This window comes from Rhinichthys klamathensis, unplaced genomic scaffold (genome assembly GCF_029890125.1).
Source record: "Rhinichthys klamathensis goyatoka isolate OS25496 unplaced genomic scaffold, OSU_Roscu_1.1 h1tg000301l_1, whole genome shotgun sequence".
Taxonomy (NCBI): Eukaryota; Metazoa; Chordata; class Actinopteri; order Cypriniformes; family Leuciscidae; genus Rhinichthys; species Rhinichthys klamathensis.
The window spans coordinates 2,988,039-3,008,097 of NW_026606820.1; the positions used below are offsets into that span (position 1 = coordinate 2,988,039).

Consider the following 20,059-nt stretch of genomic DNA (forward strand, 5'->3'; position numbering starts at 1 on the left):
CATTGTTTAGTGCATTTAAGTCCAGCATCTAAGTTTGGATTTAAGAGTTATGACGTCAGGTGCATTCAAGTCACTTTGGTCGGAGCAAGATGGTGATGTACCTTTTCCACAAAAATATTTTTTAACTCTACTTCTACAAAATGATTAGGTGTGCATTTGCTTTTTGTTTTTTAATTATTAAAGGTGCTGTAAATTGAATTGGTAAACATTATATCATAATTGTACAATACTATTTTATTACGTGACCTAGCTAGTTTTATTGTAAATGGGGGGGGGGGGGGGTTCATTCACTTCAACAAATTTACAAAAAAATGATATTGCGTCTGCCATTTTTTCTCACTGAAAAGGCCCCAACACTGAAAGAATGTTTAAAACAATCTTTCCAACATGACTGAATGCATCAGCATATAAGCATAAGCATCATATCAGACTGAACAATAACCCTGGATACTAATGGGCAAACTGTTGTTTTGTGCAAAATATTAATTAAAAAAATAAGGAATGGCCAAATGTCATATTTCTTCACAATTGTTTTGCTCTTTTTCACATATGATTTTCAAGGCCCTTTGGTTCCAAAGAGAGTATTTAAGTACTATACCCTTTAACATAACGAAAAGATCCATGTCATTTCACCGAAGAAAGGGCCAGGAAAGGTCTTTGTCCCATGTGAAAAGAAGCCAAATCATTTCTAAAATACAGGCTTTGTCCATTATTTTCTCACCGACAATACCAGGGATTCTCAGAGAGCAGCTGCACTCTAACAGCCCTAGCAGACTCTTGTCCCTGAGGTCTCAGCGGCTCCTCTCTCTCTCTACCCACAACTCTGAGCATGTCGCAATGTTTCCGTGGAAACAGGGTTGAGTCAGGGCTGACTGTGATTACTGATCTCCTCCTGAGGTCTAGAGAGGCTTTGCAGGTCAAGTCATGTGACCTAAACAGGTAACAGTGGAACCGAATTCAGGGCCAAACACGATTGGTTGTTGTGTGCTGGTTGTTTTTTATTTAAGCACGCGAGACGTGGTCTTCCAATCCCTCACAGAGGGGTCCATCAATTCCACGCCGATAAAACGTGGGCATTTTGACAGACAATCTATCATTCTTAGCCTGACAATAAAAGCAACAACATTCCTGATCAATCGGACACCGCGGAGGGGCGGCATGCACGACGTACGCCCCCTCAGGTCACCATCATCATCGTCACTATCAAGCTGCGCTGATACAAACTGCCGAAGTGCATGTGACTCAGCAGCATGCAGACACGCTGACCAGAGAATTTGAGCCATGCGAGAGAGCGTGCTGGAGCGATTTCATCCCTGAGGGAGACACGGCTCAGGCAGGTCGGTCTACCTCCAAACCACATTGACAGCGTGAAAATCGCTATCTGCCCAGCAAGGGGGGATCATCTTGGTCGCACTGAACCTAGCTTCCACAATAAAACCCAATAAAGGTGGGATATTGGAAACGAGAGAAACAGAAACAAGGTGAATAAAAGCGCTGACAGCTTCCCTGCAAACCCTCACACTCCCCAATCCACACGAAGTGCACAGAGAAGTCAGATGGAATGGCAGGAAGTAAAGCAACCTCTGAACTGCGAAAAACTTCAAAAGGAATCCACTTGTTTGGGGTGCACACTGCCAGACAGTTCTTCAATAAAGCCAATCCCAAAGTAACTTTCCTGCTCTGCCCTGAGAAATGATGCAACATTCGAAACATACTTCCATGCTCATCCAATCAAGCAGGTTTTATTGCTGGCAGGTTATAGAAATTTCACTCGACACAATTCTACGCCAAGCGGCATGAAAGTATTGAATGAACGGGCCATCTCGCTGCAAATAAATGGGTCTATTGCGGCAGCTTATTGCTGTATTGTAAATAACATTTACCTGTGCTTCCTTATCTTCAAGCTTCCTCGCGTACATCTACAGGCCTTTCTCATAGCTCCAGCAACACAATAAAACAGCATTTTAAATGACAAGTGACACTTGCGGAGGCAATAACGGAGCCCCTCTAAATAAATAAAATAAAACAAATAACAAGCAGCCTCATATGGGCTATGCTACCGCACTACGTGAGAAATAGTAAAAGCCAGTCTGCAATTACCGCATTACGGACCTGTGAAATGAGGAAACATTGCCATCTCCCAGACAGTATATATTTATAAAGATTATTACCATCATTTTTGAGAAAGTGGGGGCGAGGGGCGAAAGTAAGTGACAAAAACAACATGAGCAGCTATGAACATTTCAGAAACAATAGTGACATGCTGTAATGTTACTGGGACAAAGACATGGCTTTGCAAATGGGTTGTGCTGAACGTCCCACAGCAAAATGGAACGTATTTATAGGATGGGGGTAGGGGGGCGCACTCGATATTTCTTTTCCACTGTTCAATCACAGAACGTGTGTGTGTGGGAAAATCTAATTAAGTGATACATTCTCAGTATGCTGTCTGGGGGGAAGAATGAACACAATGAAACCCATTTAGATACAGAACATTAGAATAAACAGATTAGATCACAGATTATGATTATTTGCCTAAAAACTATTGCTCATCCTTGGTGTTACAATATTTAAATGCTAATATGTGTTAGGCAGTGATCCATTTCAAAGAAAAACTGCTTAAACTAACAAAAAAAGGTTCTAGTTTATTCTTGGAGAGCACAATTGAGAAATCACTCATTTCCAAATGTGCAATTTACATGCAGTAGAACTTTCAAATTATAGCCTATAAACTACACTAATGCTGAAAATAAAATAAAAATCTAAAGCCATAGAAATTACTTTTTTAGATATTTACAAAAAAAGGAGCGAAGAGAGAGAAAGAAAAAGACAGAAATATTGCACGATAACAAATCACAGATCAAAAGCGAATAAATAATTGTTCTACTTACCGCAACTTTGCTCCCAGTTATCTGCATGCAGCGGTCAGCGGAGGGAAGTTAATGTGCAAAAAGACACAAACAGCACAATCATTAGTAGGCCAGAATCTCTCCAGTACTATCCTGATGAAGTATTAGAGCTTATACTTAAATCACTATCACACTGGCAGCCTCTCTGCTATGCTGCTTAGTCAGCTGAGAATTACACACTTAACAAGGTGGAGAGAGAGGGTTTAGACGGACACTAAAGACAATGTCTGCCATTTTGATGACTGCTTGGAACTTAAGGATCATGCTGAATTGATCTCTAACTGAGTTTTTAAAAGCATCTCTCTGTTTGCTCATTGGTTTTGAAGACTATGGAGAAGAAAAAAAAGGCTGGTGAAATGATTGATGTGTGAAATGACTGATGTGAAAATGTCATGTTTTAAAGTAAATAAAATAAAAACTCTGTCTCAACAATCTTTTGTTTTCAATCCGCAAATCATTACTTCAGGACAATCAAGCAGTTTCTAAATTAAGGGCATTTTTGACAGTCAATACAAAAATCCAGAGGGGATCGTCACTCAATGACATTCTGTATGAATCTAGTACATTTTTACTAAATTAACCCCAACATGGTATTTTATTCATGAGCAGATGGCCTCCTAAAATGCCTCCATAGGCCAAAAATCAATCAAATGTCACTGGTAGTTTCTATCAAGTGTCAAATTATACATAGCTCAAAGCTCGATGAAGTCAGCATGTTTTTTTCTTGGCCAAGCCGTAATGACAATTACTAGGCTGAATATCTAGGGGAAGGTTTTCTGGGAGCATAATTTGTTCTACAACTGAAAGGGATTTTACTGAAATGAGCACTATTCTCACTTCAATAATACAAAACTGGAGGTGGTAGTTTCTAAATCTGATCTGCTCTCTTTCTTTTAACATAGATGTCCTTTGTTTTAACAAACTCCCACAATCCCATTTTTAGGTTAAGGTTTATGACTATAATAAAGTCAATTTTAACAGCGCAACCTTTTAATCAAGACAAGAGTGCTACTTTCGAGTCCAATGTTGTGCATCTCTCTGGCAAATATGCTCAAACAAATCATTAAGGGTTTGGGTCTTGACCCTAAACAAAAAGTCACCTGCTTGTGCTTTCACCAGACATGCTGGGTGACTGCCAAGTATTGTTAGCACCATTTTGGCTGGGTTTGATGAATGTTGTATTTTTATTGCAGCCTGATCAAAAAAACAGACATTATCTTGAAACCACATAAAGAACTGTCAGGGAGGAGCCTGAGGGGAAAAGCTGCTGCTAACATCAATTTACACAAATGTCACAAAACAACACCTCATTGTCACTTTACTGTGGTATTAATGCTGTCAATTCCTGAGGAGCATGAAGAGCAGAAAAAAATGAAAACTTAAACCAGATGATGGTAATTGTAATGCAGAATTAGGCAGTCATGTAATATGCTAATTATAAAAGAGCTCTATTATGAAGTAGCTCCTGTAAACAAACTTCAGAAGAAATGTCATCTTATCAAGAGATGGGTATTTATATCCTCGTTCCTGCTCTTCCCATGACCATCAAATGCTCCATGATACAAATCTATTCATTTAATTATTTATTATTAGCTCCTGCATTCTAGACAGGATCATATCATCTCTCAGGAACTGTCATAAACTATTACAAGAACTTGTGCTGTAATTTAGTTTCCATGTCTCTGTAATACCACAATATTGACAATGTTCACATGAATATCATGGGTACAACATTTCCTTTCCCCAAAAAGACTCTGCCTAAAATTTCTGTTCCTTACATGAATCATTTCATTTAAGTGCGAAACAGTAAAGCAAAGTCAAAGCTTTTCATGACACTGGCAGAGCAAGAGGGAAATGACGAGTTAAAGACATGCTTTGGCACTCATGAGGACAATGACACCTGTCAGAGACTGAAAAAGTGAGAAAGCATTTTATGAAAAGTTAATGGCCAAGGACGTCTGTAGAGCAGCTAGGCAACATTGGTTTTCACTGTATGTAGCTTACAGTTATGGTCAGGTTACATATCCCCTGCAAAATTAAGATGTTTAGCATTTAAAAATAGGTAAAATCGTTTGTTTTTTTTAAATGACAAATATTTTTATTGTGAAATATACATAAACATATGTTGTGTCAAACAAAAAAGCTATTTTATTATTTAAAAAAGATTTATTTTTTGCGAGTAGTATGTTTATACTTAAGAGGGCTGTATATTTAAATGTAAAGGCGCTTTCTCTTAATAAGACATTATAGTGCTGGTGGCAGTCATTAAAAAAAAACTCATACTGAGACCCTCTGGAAAGTGTGGTGAGAGCTCTTAGCTGTGCATGCTGAAGGACTCAAGCGGGTGCCTCCAAGAAGAAAATGCTTGGATCTCAAATAAATAAACAAACAAATAAATAAATAAATAAAAAACACATGCAAAGGACTTAATAAATATAATAAATATGCATTTTATACATAACTTTTCTTTGGCAAATAGCTGTTCAAAAATGTTCAGTGTGAAAAAAAAAAAAGTGTGACCATATAATATAATGAAAGCATGCATAAATGTGTTGCAAGGGAAAGGGTGTTGGCTGTAAACAATAAAAGGAACTGTGAACCATGGGAGCTGTAAGTTTCTGTCACACAAGCAATAATATCTGAGCTATCAAAGAGGACAGACATCGCTGGTGTGAAACTTCTCTATTCTTCCGTCTTTCTTTTATTTCATCGCTCTGCCCTCCTGCCAGGCAGGAGCTGTGGGAGTCTGCGGCACACAGACAGACAGGCAGGCAGGCTGCGACAAGAGTGGATTGGATGGGTTTGTTTTCCCACTAATATTTGTTCTGTAAAGCTGTGTGCTGAAACACAATCTACTGTAGGCAGATCGGCACACTCGGGGAGATAGCAGCAGATTAAGTGGGATGGATGGACTCCACTATCCCTTCCTTTATTTAGACGGGTTTGGGTTATTAATGCGGAGGTGTGCAGAGGCCGTCTCTGTGCGGTCTGCTCTTGGCCTCGCTCACCCCTGCTAAATTACACCTGCAGCGGCTCAAGCGGAGACCACGGGCCTCCTCTACCGTCAGACCACCACTTAATTACTACCACTCGCCAACCAAAGAGAGGACATTGACCCAGTGCTAGACAGAGACAGACAGCACAGCAGAGACTTTCTCTGGACATGTGTCAGTGTGTCCGTGTCAGCATTAGTCCAAGCAACTCACAACTCAAAAACACCCTTAGTAGATATTCGACATACAAAAAAAATGCATTCGAACAACGATTCCGAGAGTGAACAGAATGTGCAGGTTTTAGTTACAAATTAGTCAAGTGAAAAAGACTTGACGCAAAAAATTCCTGCCATCTCATGCTTGTAAGAGATGTAAAATTTTAGAACATTGTTAAAGTCAACATGGAATCAAAATCGAGGGCATTTATGCCCAATAAAACTAGAAAATTTTAGTACAGAAATTAATATAATTCATGATATGTGCATGACTGCAGGAATATGAATAACAATTTTCAAATTGAATTATTAAAAAATTTCAATCCCTCCCCTCAATCCTACAGTCTTTTTTTTCTATTTCACTAGGAAACACATCACATAATAGAATTAAATGGACGAATATACCGCTTTTCCAATGTCGGGCCAAACCACTCTCTTTGCTTAACCGTTCCATTACGTTCCGATCCAGCCCAGCCGGCACGGATATGGTTTTATTTTCCATTGTGCATAACGGAGCTCTTTGGAATGCAATAGAAATGTGTCAGTTGTTGCCTTGGTAACAGAACGGTTTACTGATGAGATGTAAATAGCGACTGCATTATGGACGATGATCAGATATTTTTTTATTTTTATTTATTTATTTATTTTTAAATTAAGTCGCTCAAATAGCACGTTTAGCCAGCTACAGTGAAACTGGTAGCCAAGCAACAGACAAGTGACCAATCCTGAGTGGCGACGTCACAACACACATTCTACCAGCATTCGGTTAGCTACTAGTGATGAGAAATCCGAGCTGAGAAAGGTTTGTAACCGTGCCGTGCCGAACCAGGCTCAAGTGGAAACATAACTGGAACAGTTCCTTAACGTTCTTAGAACAGTTCGACCCGGCGGTGGAAAAGCAGCTATATTCTGATTCATGTTGACTTTAATAGTTTGTCAGCAGAAAGACACATATACGCTTTTTGACTAATAGGAAAATATCCATAAACGACAAGGGCACTTTTTAAAAAAGTAATTTTTAAGACTTTTTAAAATAATATTTTCAGTGGCTTAAGTAAGTTACATTAATTGTGTCATATAATTCAACAATATAAAAAAAAAACAGCAGTATAATTTGTACAAGGCTGAATATTTGCGCTACTCCCACATCATCAGCAGTATGCAGATATGGTATGCAGCTTGGTTAGTAGCTTGAGCTGAATGTTTAAAAGAGGAGGAGTAGGAGGAGATCTCTGGGTGCTAAAGTTGAGCATTACAGGGAAAAGTGTGTTGTGCCTGTGTTAAACATCTCTTATCACATAAAAGCACATCTCTTCCCTAGAATGGAGAGCACACGTTCCCAACCTCCTCCTTGCTTGTCAGAGCGCTGTGTTCAGCCTCCACAATGACATGCTGCTGGTGAGTGCCTCTGGTGGTGCTGAGGGGGCTACAGGGGTACACAGAGACAGGAACCCCCTCCACCCTTCCTACTTTGAGACTACAATACTAATATGTGTGGCTCTCTGCTGCAGAATTCAATCATCTCTGATTATCATCATTATTAATAATGCTGGTTAATTATCATGGCCGGGAGGAAAGCTAATGAAAACGGACGCTGAAGGCTGGCCAGAGGAGCCGCCCACAGAGCGGGTGAGGGGAACATTGGTGTTTACGTGGAGTCTAACCTCGGCAGGACCTACTTCATAAAGGGAATGAAGAGAATTCGCCCCAAAAGCCTTGGATTACCCCGCGAGGCGGTGGCGTTCCAGCCTTTATTCATCTACGGTGATGAAAGAGCCATGTTTCAGCTTACCGAGCAGAGACAGTGATGCGTACCAAATTCTAATGAAAACTTGATCCCCGGCAATATGAAGCTTTTGGAAAGTGCAATACAACAAAAGTAGCCTGATAAGCACCCAAGAAAAAAAAAGGTGAGAGGGGAAAAAAGAAAAAATAAATAAATCAGAATAAATAATACATAAAAGAGCTAAAGGAGGCAGCAATCAAAGATTTGGGGCTTTAGCAAGAGAGGCATAAAGCAGATCAGGTTAAGCTCATTATTCTGTAGTGTCTCGTCATGTGGTTCATCCCCACTCTCTCCTCTGTCTGTTTCTCTCTCTTTCTAAGACCGACCGCCCCAGTGTCGCGGTGCACTTACAGATTTGGCCGTGGCAGAAATGTACTGGACCACCATCTCCCGTTTGGTGCTCAGGTCCTTTCCTCGCAGAGGGGCTTTACGCTCTTCATTCAGGTTCATGTCCTCCTGTAGACACACAAAAAATATATTTAATATATATTATAATACACTTTAAATATATTAAATTAATAAATAAAAAACATAAATGTAATCTATTTTAAAATCATTCAAATCTGCTATTTGTTCTCACAGCACATTCATGATCACATTAAGGACACTGTCCTATAGAACCAAGGTTAGAGTGAGTCATAAAGCCTTGATGTATGTTTATCAATTCTATGACAAGTCAAGGAGATGTCGTATGTGCAACAAAGAGCCTTTCTCCTGAGATACACCCAGGATGCATTTCTATGGAGCCATGCTGCCCTCTGGTGAAGTGAAAAGGGACTGTGTTCTTTGCTTTTTAAATGAGACAAAAAATTACAGACAAATGAAAATACTCAAGGAGGAAAGGGTGGGGATTGTTGATTTCAAAGCTACGTGTACATCTTTTCATCAAGATTTATTTATTTATTATTTATTTTTAATTGAATGTAACATTTTAAAGAGAGAGAGAGAGAGAGAGAGAGAGAGAGAGAGAGAGAGAGAGAGAGAGAGAGAGAGAGAGAGAGAGAGAGAGAGAGAGAGAGAGAGAGAGAGAGAGAGAGAGAGAGAGAGAGAGAGAGAGAGAGAAGAGAGAGAGAGAGAGAGACAATTTTGAAAACTGTGACTCTTGGTGTTTTTACCACAATCCTAAAAGCACATGCATTGAATTAATGATAAAGTGAAGGACATCTTTTCAAAGAGGAACATTTCAACAGTTTTACATCAAACCACTGTCTCTCTCCTTTCCCCTCACGTAAAACAAGGCCTTTAATGAATCAGTGAGCCCTGTTGATGTGGCATCTTAATTGGCTCCTTAATCCAGTTCCCGCTCTACAGCATGATTTACCCATCAGGATTAATTATGTCCTCAAAGCTTGGAATTATTAAATCAAACGCCAGGGTTGTCATAACTGAATCATTTTACGGAAGCAGTCGGATCCACTAATGCAAAGGTATAATAAATAAGTACCTTTTTTTCCTCTTCAGCTGCAATGTGAGACCAGTTCCATTCATACTCTTAACTTGAAGCTCTATTAATCTCAGTGCTCGGGAAACTTCAAAAAGTCATCCACAGGAACAATGCAGTTACCAATACAGACCATTAAAACTAAAAGAACACAGTGTGCACAGAATGCGAGTCTAATCAACCAAGGGCACCGAGAAGGGGTTCCAGGAAAATGGAAATCAGTAGATTTGTCTCTTACTTTAAAGGCACACTATGCAGGAATTCCATTTTTGTCAAACAGCGACCCCTAGAGTCGCTGTGGAGTACTTGTATTTAACGTTACTGTCGTAAATGCCACTCACGCAGAGCGTCTGCCATAGACTGGTCTCTGCACTCACGGCTGATACCCCTTTGAAGATGTTATATTAAGGTGCAAATCTTGCATAGTGTGCCTTTAAATAAGAGATCTAGCGCTAAAATGTGTTTTTGAACTCGTGTCCGCTGCTATCAGTGTCATGCATACATAGGGCCCTATCTTGCACCCGGTGCAAATGACTTTGTACACTGACGCATGTATCATTCCTATTTTGCACCCGCGCAAAGCGGGCTTTTCCCTCCACAGACGCACGTCGGTAAACTAGGAAATGAACTTGCGCTCCCTGGGCGGGTCGGCGCAAAAAGGAGGCGTGTTTCGGCGCAAACGTTCCCTAGTGCTATTTTGCAGTTCCAGAAAACAATTCCGCCACTGACCAGAAAAAACCTAGTCTAAAGTCAGTGGCGCTTTGTTCATAATGCTATTTTAAGCGCGCATGCTTGGCCATAATGTAGCGGGTGCACAACGCGCATACACTTTGATTCTCTCATCAACACAGATGCAGCAGTTTTTACTTTTGCAAATCATACATTTTAACAAGGAAAAATATTAACACATGAGGGAAATCATTGTGGTGTCCATGAAGATGTAAAAAATTTTTAGTTTTTTTCCTCCCACGCCTGTTTAACCGACGCTGATTTGGGGGGGTTTCTCCCATCCCCATACAACGTCACTTCTCTGTCTTTCACTGCCCTGACAAGAACGTCGGTCTCCTCGGCTGTGAACCGCTCCTGGCGCGCGCCTGGTAAATCCGCCGTTATATAAATATCCGTTATAATAGCAATCTAACACCTGCTCTTAACCCTCTGGGGTCTGAGGTGTTTTTGGGGCCATTTGGATGTTCTGTGATGCCCTTACATTTGTGCTTTTTTCAGTTATTTATAAACATGTTAATGGCAAAGGTGTAAATTCACTCTATATAGCACAAACAGGGCTACCATAATCTGTGAGCAACTTGTATGTACATTGTTTGTATTTTTAAGAGAATATTGTTTATGCGTGGTTATTGAAAAAAATTAAAATGAAAGCTGCTGAAATAAGACCACAAAACAAATACTAAATATGTGTCCACAAGACTTTTGACAAATGGATGTTGACGCTTCGAGTTCTGGCTTCAAAATGATCTGAAAATCATCCTTCCTAATCATTCACATAAACCAATAGATTGTTTTAAATTGTGAAAAACATTTTTTTGTTTGCCAAGGCAATATGCAGATGGGCGGAACGGCCCAACCCCTATCATGAATATTAAGTGGTTCTCAGACAGTGACCCTACATAATAATGAGCCTTTCATTCAGGGGTGTCACACAAGAAATAATGCAAGGACAATATATATATATATATATATATATTGTCATTGCATTCTTTCTTGTATATATATAGCCTAAATATATATATATATATATACACACACACACACACACATATATATATATATATATATATATATATACAAACAATCAAAATATAAATGAAAGCCAAAAGCACATTTTTAGTCATACCTGGAAACAAATTCTAGTCAAATGCTATATGGGCCATTCTACAGAATCTTGAAAAGAAAATAGTCTTTTTCCATAAATGTCTTATAAAGTATTATTTTTTAAAGTAGACCAATACAATAAAAATAAACCAGTCGCATTTCAAAGTCGTTCGCGAAATGACCGCCAGGTGGCGCAAAGGGACATTTATCAAAACGTAAGTGGGGCTAATGTCAATTAACAGTAAGGATGAAATTCTACAAGTTATGGTAATTTGCAAATAAGCCTACAACAAACATTTATTTTTAAACAAATATTTTTAAATATGCAACATGCACGTTTAAACAACAAACAATACAATCTGAACCAGCGCTTCTGCTCCTGTATTGAGACATGCAGCGCGTTGCAGTTACGATCCGGGTTCCAGTGGCCTTAATACATTCACGGCTTTTTAAAATGTCACAAAGCGTTTTGAGATGGTTTTGAATGAAATATTGAAGTTTATAATTAGGGTATTTTGGCACACCACGCCGAGTGGCTATGCATTATTCTAAAATCTGGCTTTATTCTGGCATGTTGAATTAGAGTTTGACAAACGCGGCGGCGCGTTCATTTGAATTTATTTTTCTCATAACAGCTAAAAGAACTTACTGCGTAATTGTTGGTCATACAGATAAGATATCATCTTTTAAAACTGTAAAAGGTCTACTTTTATTCATGTAGGCTAAAGTAGGCCTACACTCACAGGCTAACGACAAAACGTTTTCTCGCTCATGACAAACAAACGTTTGGGCATTTCTCAGTGAGAAAATTCATAGCCGAGTGGTAGAACTTACGGTTCGATCATCAAGATGACACGGGTTCAAATCCCGAACAAACATGGTCTATTGTAAATTTTATATTTATTAATGCAGAGAGATTTGTGTAGCTCTAAAACTCTGGTACACCATACAGTTTTTTGCTTATATTTATAAAATAAAATTACCATGCATTTCCATTTTACACTAAGGAACAATAGTATCCAACAGAACGACTTTGCATCTGTAGGCTACCAATCGTATGAGGCCAATCGTAATTTCAAAAGCAGTTCTGTAAAAAAAGTAATTATATATATATAGCCAATATATATATATATATATTTTATTAGGCCTATTATTATTATTTTTTTGATTCCCTACAACCTAGAGTTTTTAAAAACATGGTTTTAAGTAAAGTGTGATTTGCCAGGGGGACGGGGATTTCCTTCTGGTCTAAACATCCCTGCTTCTGCTGAATTATTTGAATCCCCACACCCCTCCCTCCACAGTAATCAATGCTATAGGCTACTTCACCAATAGACCATATCAAATATAAAATAGAGATATGCAACAGAACAAGCACGTTTAAACAACGATAAACAATAAAATCAAAACCAGCGTTTCAGTTGTTCATTAGTTCAAGTGGCCTTAATGCATGCACGGCTTTTCAAAATTTCACAAAGCGTTTTGAGATTATTTTGAATGAAATATTGAAGTTTATAATTAAGTGTTTTGGCAGACCACGCCGAGTGGCCCTATGCATTTTTCTAAAATCGGGTTTTATTCGAACTTTTGCTAACGACAAAAGTTTATCTGTCGTCTCTGTCTCCGGGAACTGCGCGTCACAAAAATGAACCGAAAGCCACTTCAGCTCAGTCACTATAAGAAATCGGCTCTGTCTAATGCCTTTAAATGTCTAAATATTCAGGCTAATAAATGTTATCTGATTATGTAATCCATATGAAAACGAGAGGTACAGAGGATCTACTCAAACATGTAGCCTATGTAAGCGCTTCCCAATGAGAAAATGACAAGGGTGAAAATCTCGCTCTAATGAAATGTAGCAGGCTAAATCGCCCTGAATTAAAATGTAAAAACAGATCAAATAATGTATTTGTCGAAATGACAACAAATGAACATGCGTTTTTTCAGATTATATTTAGTTTTGCTTGGAAAAAGCTGGCCCAAACCAGTTTTATTTCATCAATTATTGAAATAATGAAATATTTAGTAATAAACTTTTATGACAGAAAATTCACTAGGCTACATGTAACTTAAATCATTTAATTCCTTCATTATCAACACTGTCTAGAATAGCGATTTAAGTGTGAATTACGACTTCTCTTTGTGTTAAATCAGCCTCAGACTCCGATAGCCTGTGGGGGGTTGGGGGACAGTTCAGTGCTGTGCGCGCAGGACAATAGGCCTAGGTGTTAATGTTCCTCTTTCATATGGAGAGCGAGGGAGACTAAATAAACTTGTTAAAAAGAGATTCAGCGCGAGAGAGGCAAAGAAAAACGCATGTTTTAATTTAATTATGTTGCTTTGGACAATTTTCGTTTTGTAGGCCTACTGTTTTAATTGTTTAATGTCATTTATTTGGCAATACAAATTTAAAATGTCGCAAGAATAATATTAGCCTAGTGTTTCTTATTTTGCATCGCAAAAGAAATAAACTCTAAACCCGATGCAACCCTGTTTTAAATAAAAAAAAACACTTTATTTAAACCTTGAAATGTTCGAACTTGGTTTCAAACTTAAGTAATTTTAGTGTTCTTTTACATTACACAATAATTTAGCAGACTAAAGACGAGCTTCTTCATTTTCATTTTCTGATGCAATCGGCTGACAATCTTCCTTCATCAGTTTGTGTCCTTTGTGCAGCGGCTGCGGTTCTACTGGAATGTAGCAAATTTATGTTGTAATGATAATTAAACAAAACTCTTGACTTTAAATAAGTAAACAGTTATAAACAGTTAGCTATTTAAGCATCAAGAAGGTAAAATATAAACGCTGTTGGCCAACATCGGTTAACAACATGTATGCCACATTGAGATTCGATCTCGGGTCGATTGAAGCTCCCTGAAGCTCGTGTTGATGCGTTGATCACTGAGCCACCGTTTGTACGCTGTTAGAGTTAAAGTCTTATGCTTTTGTAAAGCTTCATTGATGTAGCCTAAATGTTTTTATTGCAATGTTTTTATGTTTTCATTATTTATTCAATTTCATTTCAGTATTTCAGCCTAATTTCAGTATTGTGGTAATGAATTATTTTAACTACGTTTCACTTGTTGAATTCATCTGCTACCAGCTTTCAATCGCTCTGAATGAGCAGCAGATTACGCATTAGAGAGAATAAACGAACACTTTTCAGAGTCTATGATTGTAGCGCCTCTTAGCGGTAAAAGGTAGCAAATACACCCCACATTTTACCGCCGCGGTGGAACGGCTGATGTGGGCGTTGTCATGGCTTTCCTCTACATTTGCGTTTGAATAGCGCGCGTTCTCCGTGGGCGTGTCAGATTAACGCGTAATGAAGTGTAATGAGCTGGGGAAAAAAATTCTGACAGCACTCTCTTTTCATACAGATTACATAAACTGAGAATATTTGTTTTTTATATAAATTACTTCATTGAAAAGAAGAGAATTCAAGCTTCATAAAGAAAAATCTCTCGTGCCTGTGTGACAAGTATTTGCAGAGTTAGAGTTAATTTTTCGGACGCGTTTCAGAATGGACTGCACTGACAGAGAGAAGGCAAAACTCGCATCATGTTTATTTTTCTTCATTTGACAAAAAGCACAACACTTTGTTTTTATTGTGAGTATACAGAAAAATAATATACACTAAACAGGATCGACTGATGTATAACACTTACATGTAAGATTAAAATCAACAGAGTATTTTGAGTCTCTTTTGCACTGATAAGAAAAAAAGTCTGCCTATCGCGCCGGCGCGATAGCCGACCCCAGGGGGTTAAAGGGTATGTTGGATGATGCTCTGATTGGTTTATTTCACGTTACGCCCAAACCACACCTATGAATGATGAAGCTATTTCAGACCAACCCCTTTTAAACTTGCGTCGGGCGCAAGAGTCATTTATCCCGCCGGTAAAATAGCAACAGCGCCCAAAACCCGCCCACAAAGTTACTTGCGCTTCGCGCTTGATACTTGCGTTTCAGATCGTTAAAATAGGGCCCATAGTGTCTCTTGTGGAGGCGCGCGCAGTCTTCACTCGGACGCGCTCTTAAATCTATCGCCGTTGCGGAGACTATTTATTCATTCCGGTGAAATCACAAAATAAAATGCACACAAACTTAGAAAGATTTACTTACTAGTCCATCAACAAGATCGCCAGGTCAGCATCACTGTTGCATCCAGTGCTGCTTTTTAGCTCGCGCCAACGAGTGAAAGCCCGACCGAGTGGGACTCTTGTCCGGTTACTCACGCGGTCAGATTCTCTTTTCCTTTTCCTAGTCTCTTCCGACCGCGATTTATTAGCTTTTTCCATCGTCGAGTATCACGTCTGAAATGCGCGCAAGTGTCTTCGTGCTTCAAATGTTGTTGTTGATGTGTGTGACGTAGTTGCCGTAAAGCATGTCGTGATTCTCGCGAGATTTGTCGGGGGCGCTCCTCTCAAACTTGCATTGCTGGTTTTTCCAGCGGCGTCCCCCCAAGCTTTACTACCAGGATGATTCGCTCTACTATGAGTTTGTTTACCACCGAAATGACTTTGAAGCTGTTATATTAAGGTACAAGTCTTGCATAGTGTGCCTTTAAATTGTTGTGGAGAGTGGCCAAGTTTCCTGGAGGAACAAAGGCATAATTTTTAATGTTTGATCTTAGTCAATTGGGTTATTTTGCAGTGGGATTCTGAGGAATTCTCCAAAAGTCGAAGCAGTCCGCTAAGGAATGTAAGGACAGCCGGAAGAACACTTATTAGTTAAAGTGCCATACATCAAAATAAGCCAAATGTACTTTTGAGGATCCAGAGAAGTTCAAGGAGAAGCTATTTCTCCTTCAATCTGGAAGAAAGGGAATAGGATTGACACAATTATTCTGCCACTGATATTTAAGTTCATCTGGCCACATTTACTAAATAACTGAAGTACACGCAACAGAAGGCAAAAGTATGTTGGACGTCCCCCAAGACTACTAGACATTGAAGAAGAATGGAAAAATACCATCTGAGTGAGTTGACAGAACGCTGCCAGAGTATAGTTTGGAGAGAGAGGATGTAGAGTAGTTAGGGGGGTGATTGCATCTGCAGGGGTAACGATCTGACCTCATCAATTCCAGAGTCCTTCTTCGGACTAGGCACCTCTCTCTCTGTCTTAATGTTAATGGTGCTGGAGGAAAAGCAGTGGTTGACTGAATGATGATGCAAACCGGAGGAGCTGGCATGTCACATCCTGCCAGTGCTGTTTCTCAGCAGGAGAGGCGCGTTAAGAGCCCTCACCCGTGTCTTAACATGCCGTCACCCGGCTCATGAAAGGATTTACCGCTGTGCATTTTTATCAGACCTTGGGTCCAGCTGCGTGCATGCACGCACAATAGCATGGAAGGGCAACAGTGGCTCTATCTCTCTCGTTGTGCACACATTAAGGCGAGCATATCATATGCTTAGTGCCATGGCCACTAACCCTGTTCATCAAAGGGCTGGGGCTTTCATTTGTCGAAGAGCTCCTCTGTTTACAAGAGCCCTTTGATGACCGACCACATTAGTGTACCCTTATTTATCTTGCACGAGCCATGCACTGCACTGCAATCTCAAAGATCTGCCCACCGGCATTACAGTGTGTGTGTGTGCGTGTGTGTGTGTGGTGTGTGTGTGGTGTGTGGTGTGTGGTGTGGGGGGGGGGGGGGGGGGGGGGGATTTATTTGCATTTGGTCAATACTTTCAAGTTTATATATTGAGGAACAACCTCAAATTTAGCCTGAACACTGATGATGTGAATCGATATCTGTGTGTGCCTTGAGTATGAAGGAGGGAAACGTGAGTATGAAAGATCTCCCACAGTTTCATATATTAGATTGGATGAGCTTTTGTTTTGTGGCTCATGAATCTTTCCTATATGGAAACCAACAGACCAGCTGATCTATAATCTCAATGACAATGGCAGCAAAGCATTTTTCCCTCAATTGCTTCGTTATGATTATTATGCCTCCAATACCAAAAGCCAATTCCATTCTGTGCAACATGTTTTAGGCCTGTACACCTGCCTGGCTTGTCAAGCAGCAAATTGAAGCCTAGGTTTAATGTTCTGCTATCTGGAGAACAAAAACAGCAATTGAGAGGTTATGTGAGTGACAGGCAGTTACAAAAGCAATGAGGAAATATGGAGGGCCAAGAGCCTCTGACGGGTGAAAGATTGGCGCAAACATTTGAAACAAATGAACAAATCAAACTGATTATAGCCCACCATGTCAGAGAATGCAAGACGATTACAGTCAATGTGCTGCATGACTCAGTTCTACATATAGCCACCTGGTCACTTCCACAATACTTTTGAAAAAAGGAGGAAGACAGGCATAGGTCTTACATGTTAAAGCTCTAAGAAAGACACCCTATCCTCCTAAGTTCAATAACATTAATGGAAATTAAAGGGTTAGTTCACCCCAAAATGAAAATTCTGTCAGTAATTACTCACCCTCATGTTGTTCCAACCCCGTAAGACTTTCGTTCATCTTCGGAACACAAATTAAGATATTTTTGATTAAATCTGAGAGCTGGATCACTCCTCCATAGGATCGAAACTGGCCGGCCCAAAAGTTATTAAAGACATCGTTAAAATAGTCCGAGTGACTACAGTGGCTCAATCTTAAGTTTATCAAGCGACGAGAATACTTTTTGTGCGCAAAAAACAAACAAAAATAACGACTTTATTCAACTATTCATTTCCTTCTCTGTTGGCCTCGAGATTTCACGTAGTGAAACTGCGCAAAGCTTCTAGGTTGTACGTTTTTACTTTGTTGCCATCACAGGAACAGATTACATTTTAAAATAAAAGAATTAAAGAAAACATTTTAATTTGTAATAGTATTCCACAATATTACTAGCCTGGTTAAAACCAGACCATTCTCAGTTGTAACTGAGTTATGGTCTGGCAAAGCGTCATAGACAAATCATTTCCAGAGGGGCGTCACCAACGGACGTCGCGGATAGACCTAAACCCAATCAGAGCGATGAAGGAGATGACGTATGCAGAGCGGGTGTTGTTCTTTGCTCGGTTTTTAACTAAAAGGAAACGTTCAAATTGCTTAAAACAGACGCGATAGCTGATTTGAACGAGTGATGTTTGACGGCGGCATCCATCTTTGTTAAGTAGGCTACAAAATCTGATTCAAATTCCCAGCGCTGTCGTCATCGTGTAAAGCCCACCCCAACGTTTCTGATTGGTGCCGCGATTTCGACGGATTGGAAATGGGCTTGAATGAGCTCTTTGCCAGACTAACTTTCAGAGCAAATCTAAATTTGCCGGAAGTTGTCTGGGTTTTCCCAGGCTACAATATTACTGTTTTTATTATATTTTTGACCAAATAAATCCAGCCTTGTTGAGTATTAAAGACTTCTTCCCAAAAAAAAATCAAACTAACCCCAAACTTTTGAATGATACCGTACGGAAGTTTATTTTTTGTTATATTCACCATTACTAAATGCTTACAAAAAAAGTCACATTATCAATTATCAAAATCAGCAAACCATACTATATCAAGTACCTGTAATTTTACTTTGATTGTCTCTGTTATACCAACTAGAAAGCAAAAACAACAATGGAATGCCACTGCAAGCATCACACAGAACAAAACTGAGCTGTTGATCACCATACACGTTAAGCAAGTCCATTTCCCCACATAAATGCAGCCTCTTTTGAAAAATCAAAGAATTTTAGAGGTGGGGAGTCCAGTAATCCTTTGCCTTTGAAGCAAGTGCAGGTCAATTATCAATGTGGTGTCTACCTAACGAGGTGTACAATTCACTGCCGAGCCTAGAAGACAGTTTAGAGCACATAAAATGAGCACTGAAAAGCAGTTCTGCTTTTAGAGTTTCCCATCTACAGACAATAAATCCACAGAAACAGTCAAAGAATAAAAAAGCATCAAAGACAGAATCTGCTGTGACAGGCACAGGTTGGGGAGAGCTCTAACCCCTCCACCCCCCCCCCCCCCCCAAAAAACCTAATACAACGCATTCATTTTTCTTGTCTGGGAAATAATCCTTCCATTGTTCTGCAGCCAGATTTTGTTATTTGACTTGTCTTGGCCAAAACAAGTGCAAGTTCAATTGAGGCCTGTGTATGCAGAAGCCCTGTCGGCTTTGGGGTTTTGGTGTCTTGGGGACTGTGTGACTGTACAGATAAACAGAGCAGGAACTTCACAGATAGGGTGAAGACTGCATTCAGCCCTTACCATGGGTTAAATAAAACTGTTTAGACAATAATACACTGTTTCCCCCCATCCGTAACAGTAGCTTGTTCTATCCTATGTAGCAGATGCTCTATTGACAGCTGTCAACATATCACACTTCATGACAGAATTAGGAAGAAGAGTCATGCATATAAAAGCATGGTAGCTAATGTATATTCTCTCCCAGAGGGCAAAATGAAAAAGTGTCAAACCATGCCAACGCTCAGTTAATGCATCCTGTCGGCAGAGAGCGCAAACCTCTCAAGTCCCATTCTCCACTCGCGATTGACAGCAGAAGAAAGATGTCTTTGACGATCCATGAATCGTAAACGTGGCTACTACAGAAACAACTGAGGAAACAAATGGCTACGCTGAGTCACCACAGATTTTTGATTTCAATTCCAGCTAGGAAACAGACCATTATACAAAAGACTTAAAATAAGTAAACTTTAGCACACTTTTTAAAAGAGTACTTATTACAATTAATCATGGGCGTCGGAAGCAAAAAAAATGTGGGTGGGTCATCCTCCAGATTTTTTTTTTTACTGGAGTAGATTAGGGGTGTTCCCGAAGCCAAATACCTTATCTAAAATATCTATGCAATAATGAGTGAAGTGAATGAGTGAGAGTAAAAATGAAACGAGCGCAAATCCGTCTATGCGTGCATCTCTCAGAAACCACA

The 20,059-nt window shown here is 39.5% G+C and overlaps 1 protein-coding gene across 1 annotated transcript in view; it reads right to left on the minus strand.

Annotated features, from left to right (window-relative positions):
* diaph2 (diaphanous-related formin 2) overlaps nt 1–20,059 on the minus strand; it is a 559,427-nt gene that overhangs the window by 488,346 nt on the left and 51,022 nt on the right. Inside the window, exons 5-6 of the mRNA XM_056270265.1 lie at nt 8,255–8,359; nt 2,892–2,912 (exon numbers count right to left, since the gene is read on the minus strand). Of these exons, the coding sequence (XP_056126240.1) occupies nt 2,892–2,912; nt 8,255–8,359 (126 nt within the window). The remainder of the gene's footprint in view (nt 1–2,891; nt 2,913–8,254; nt 8,360–20,059) is intronic.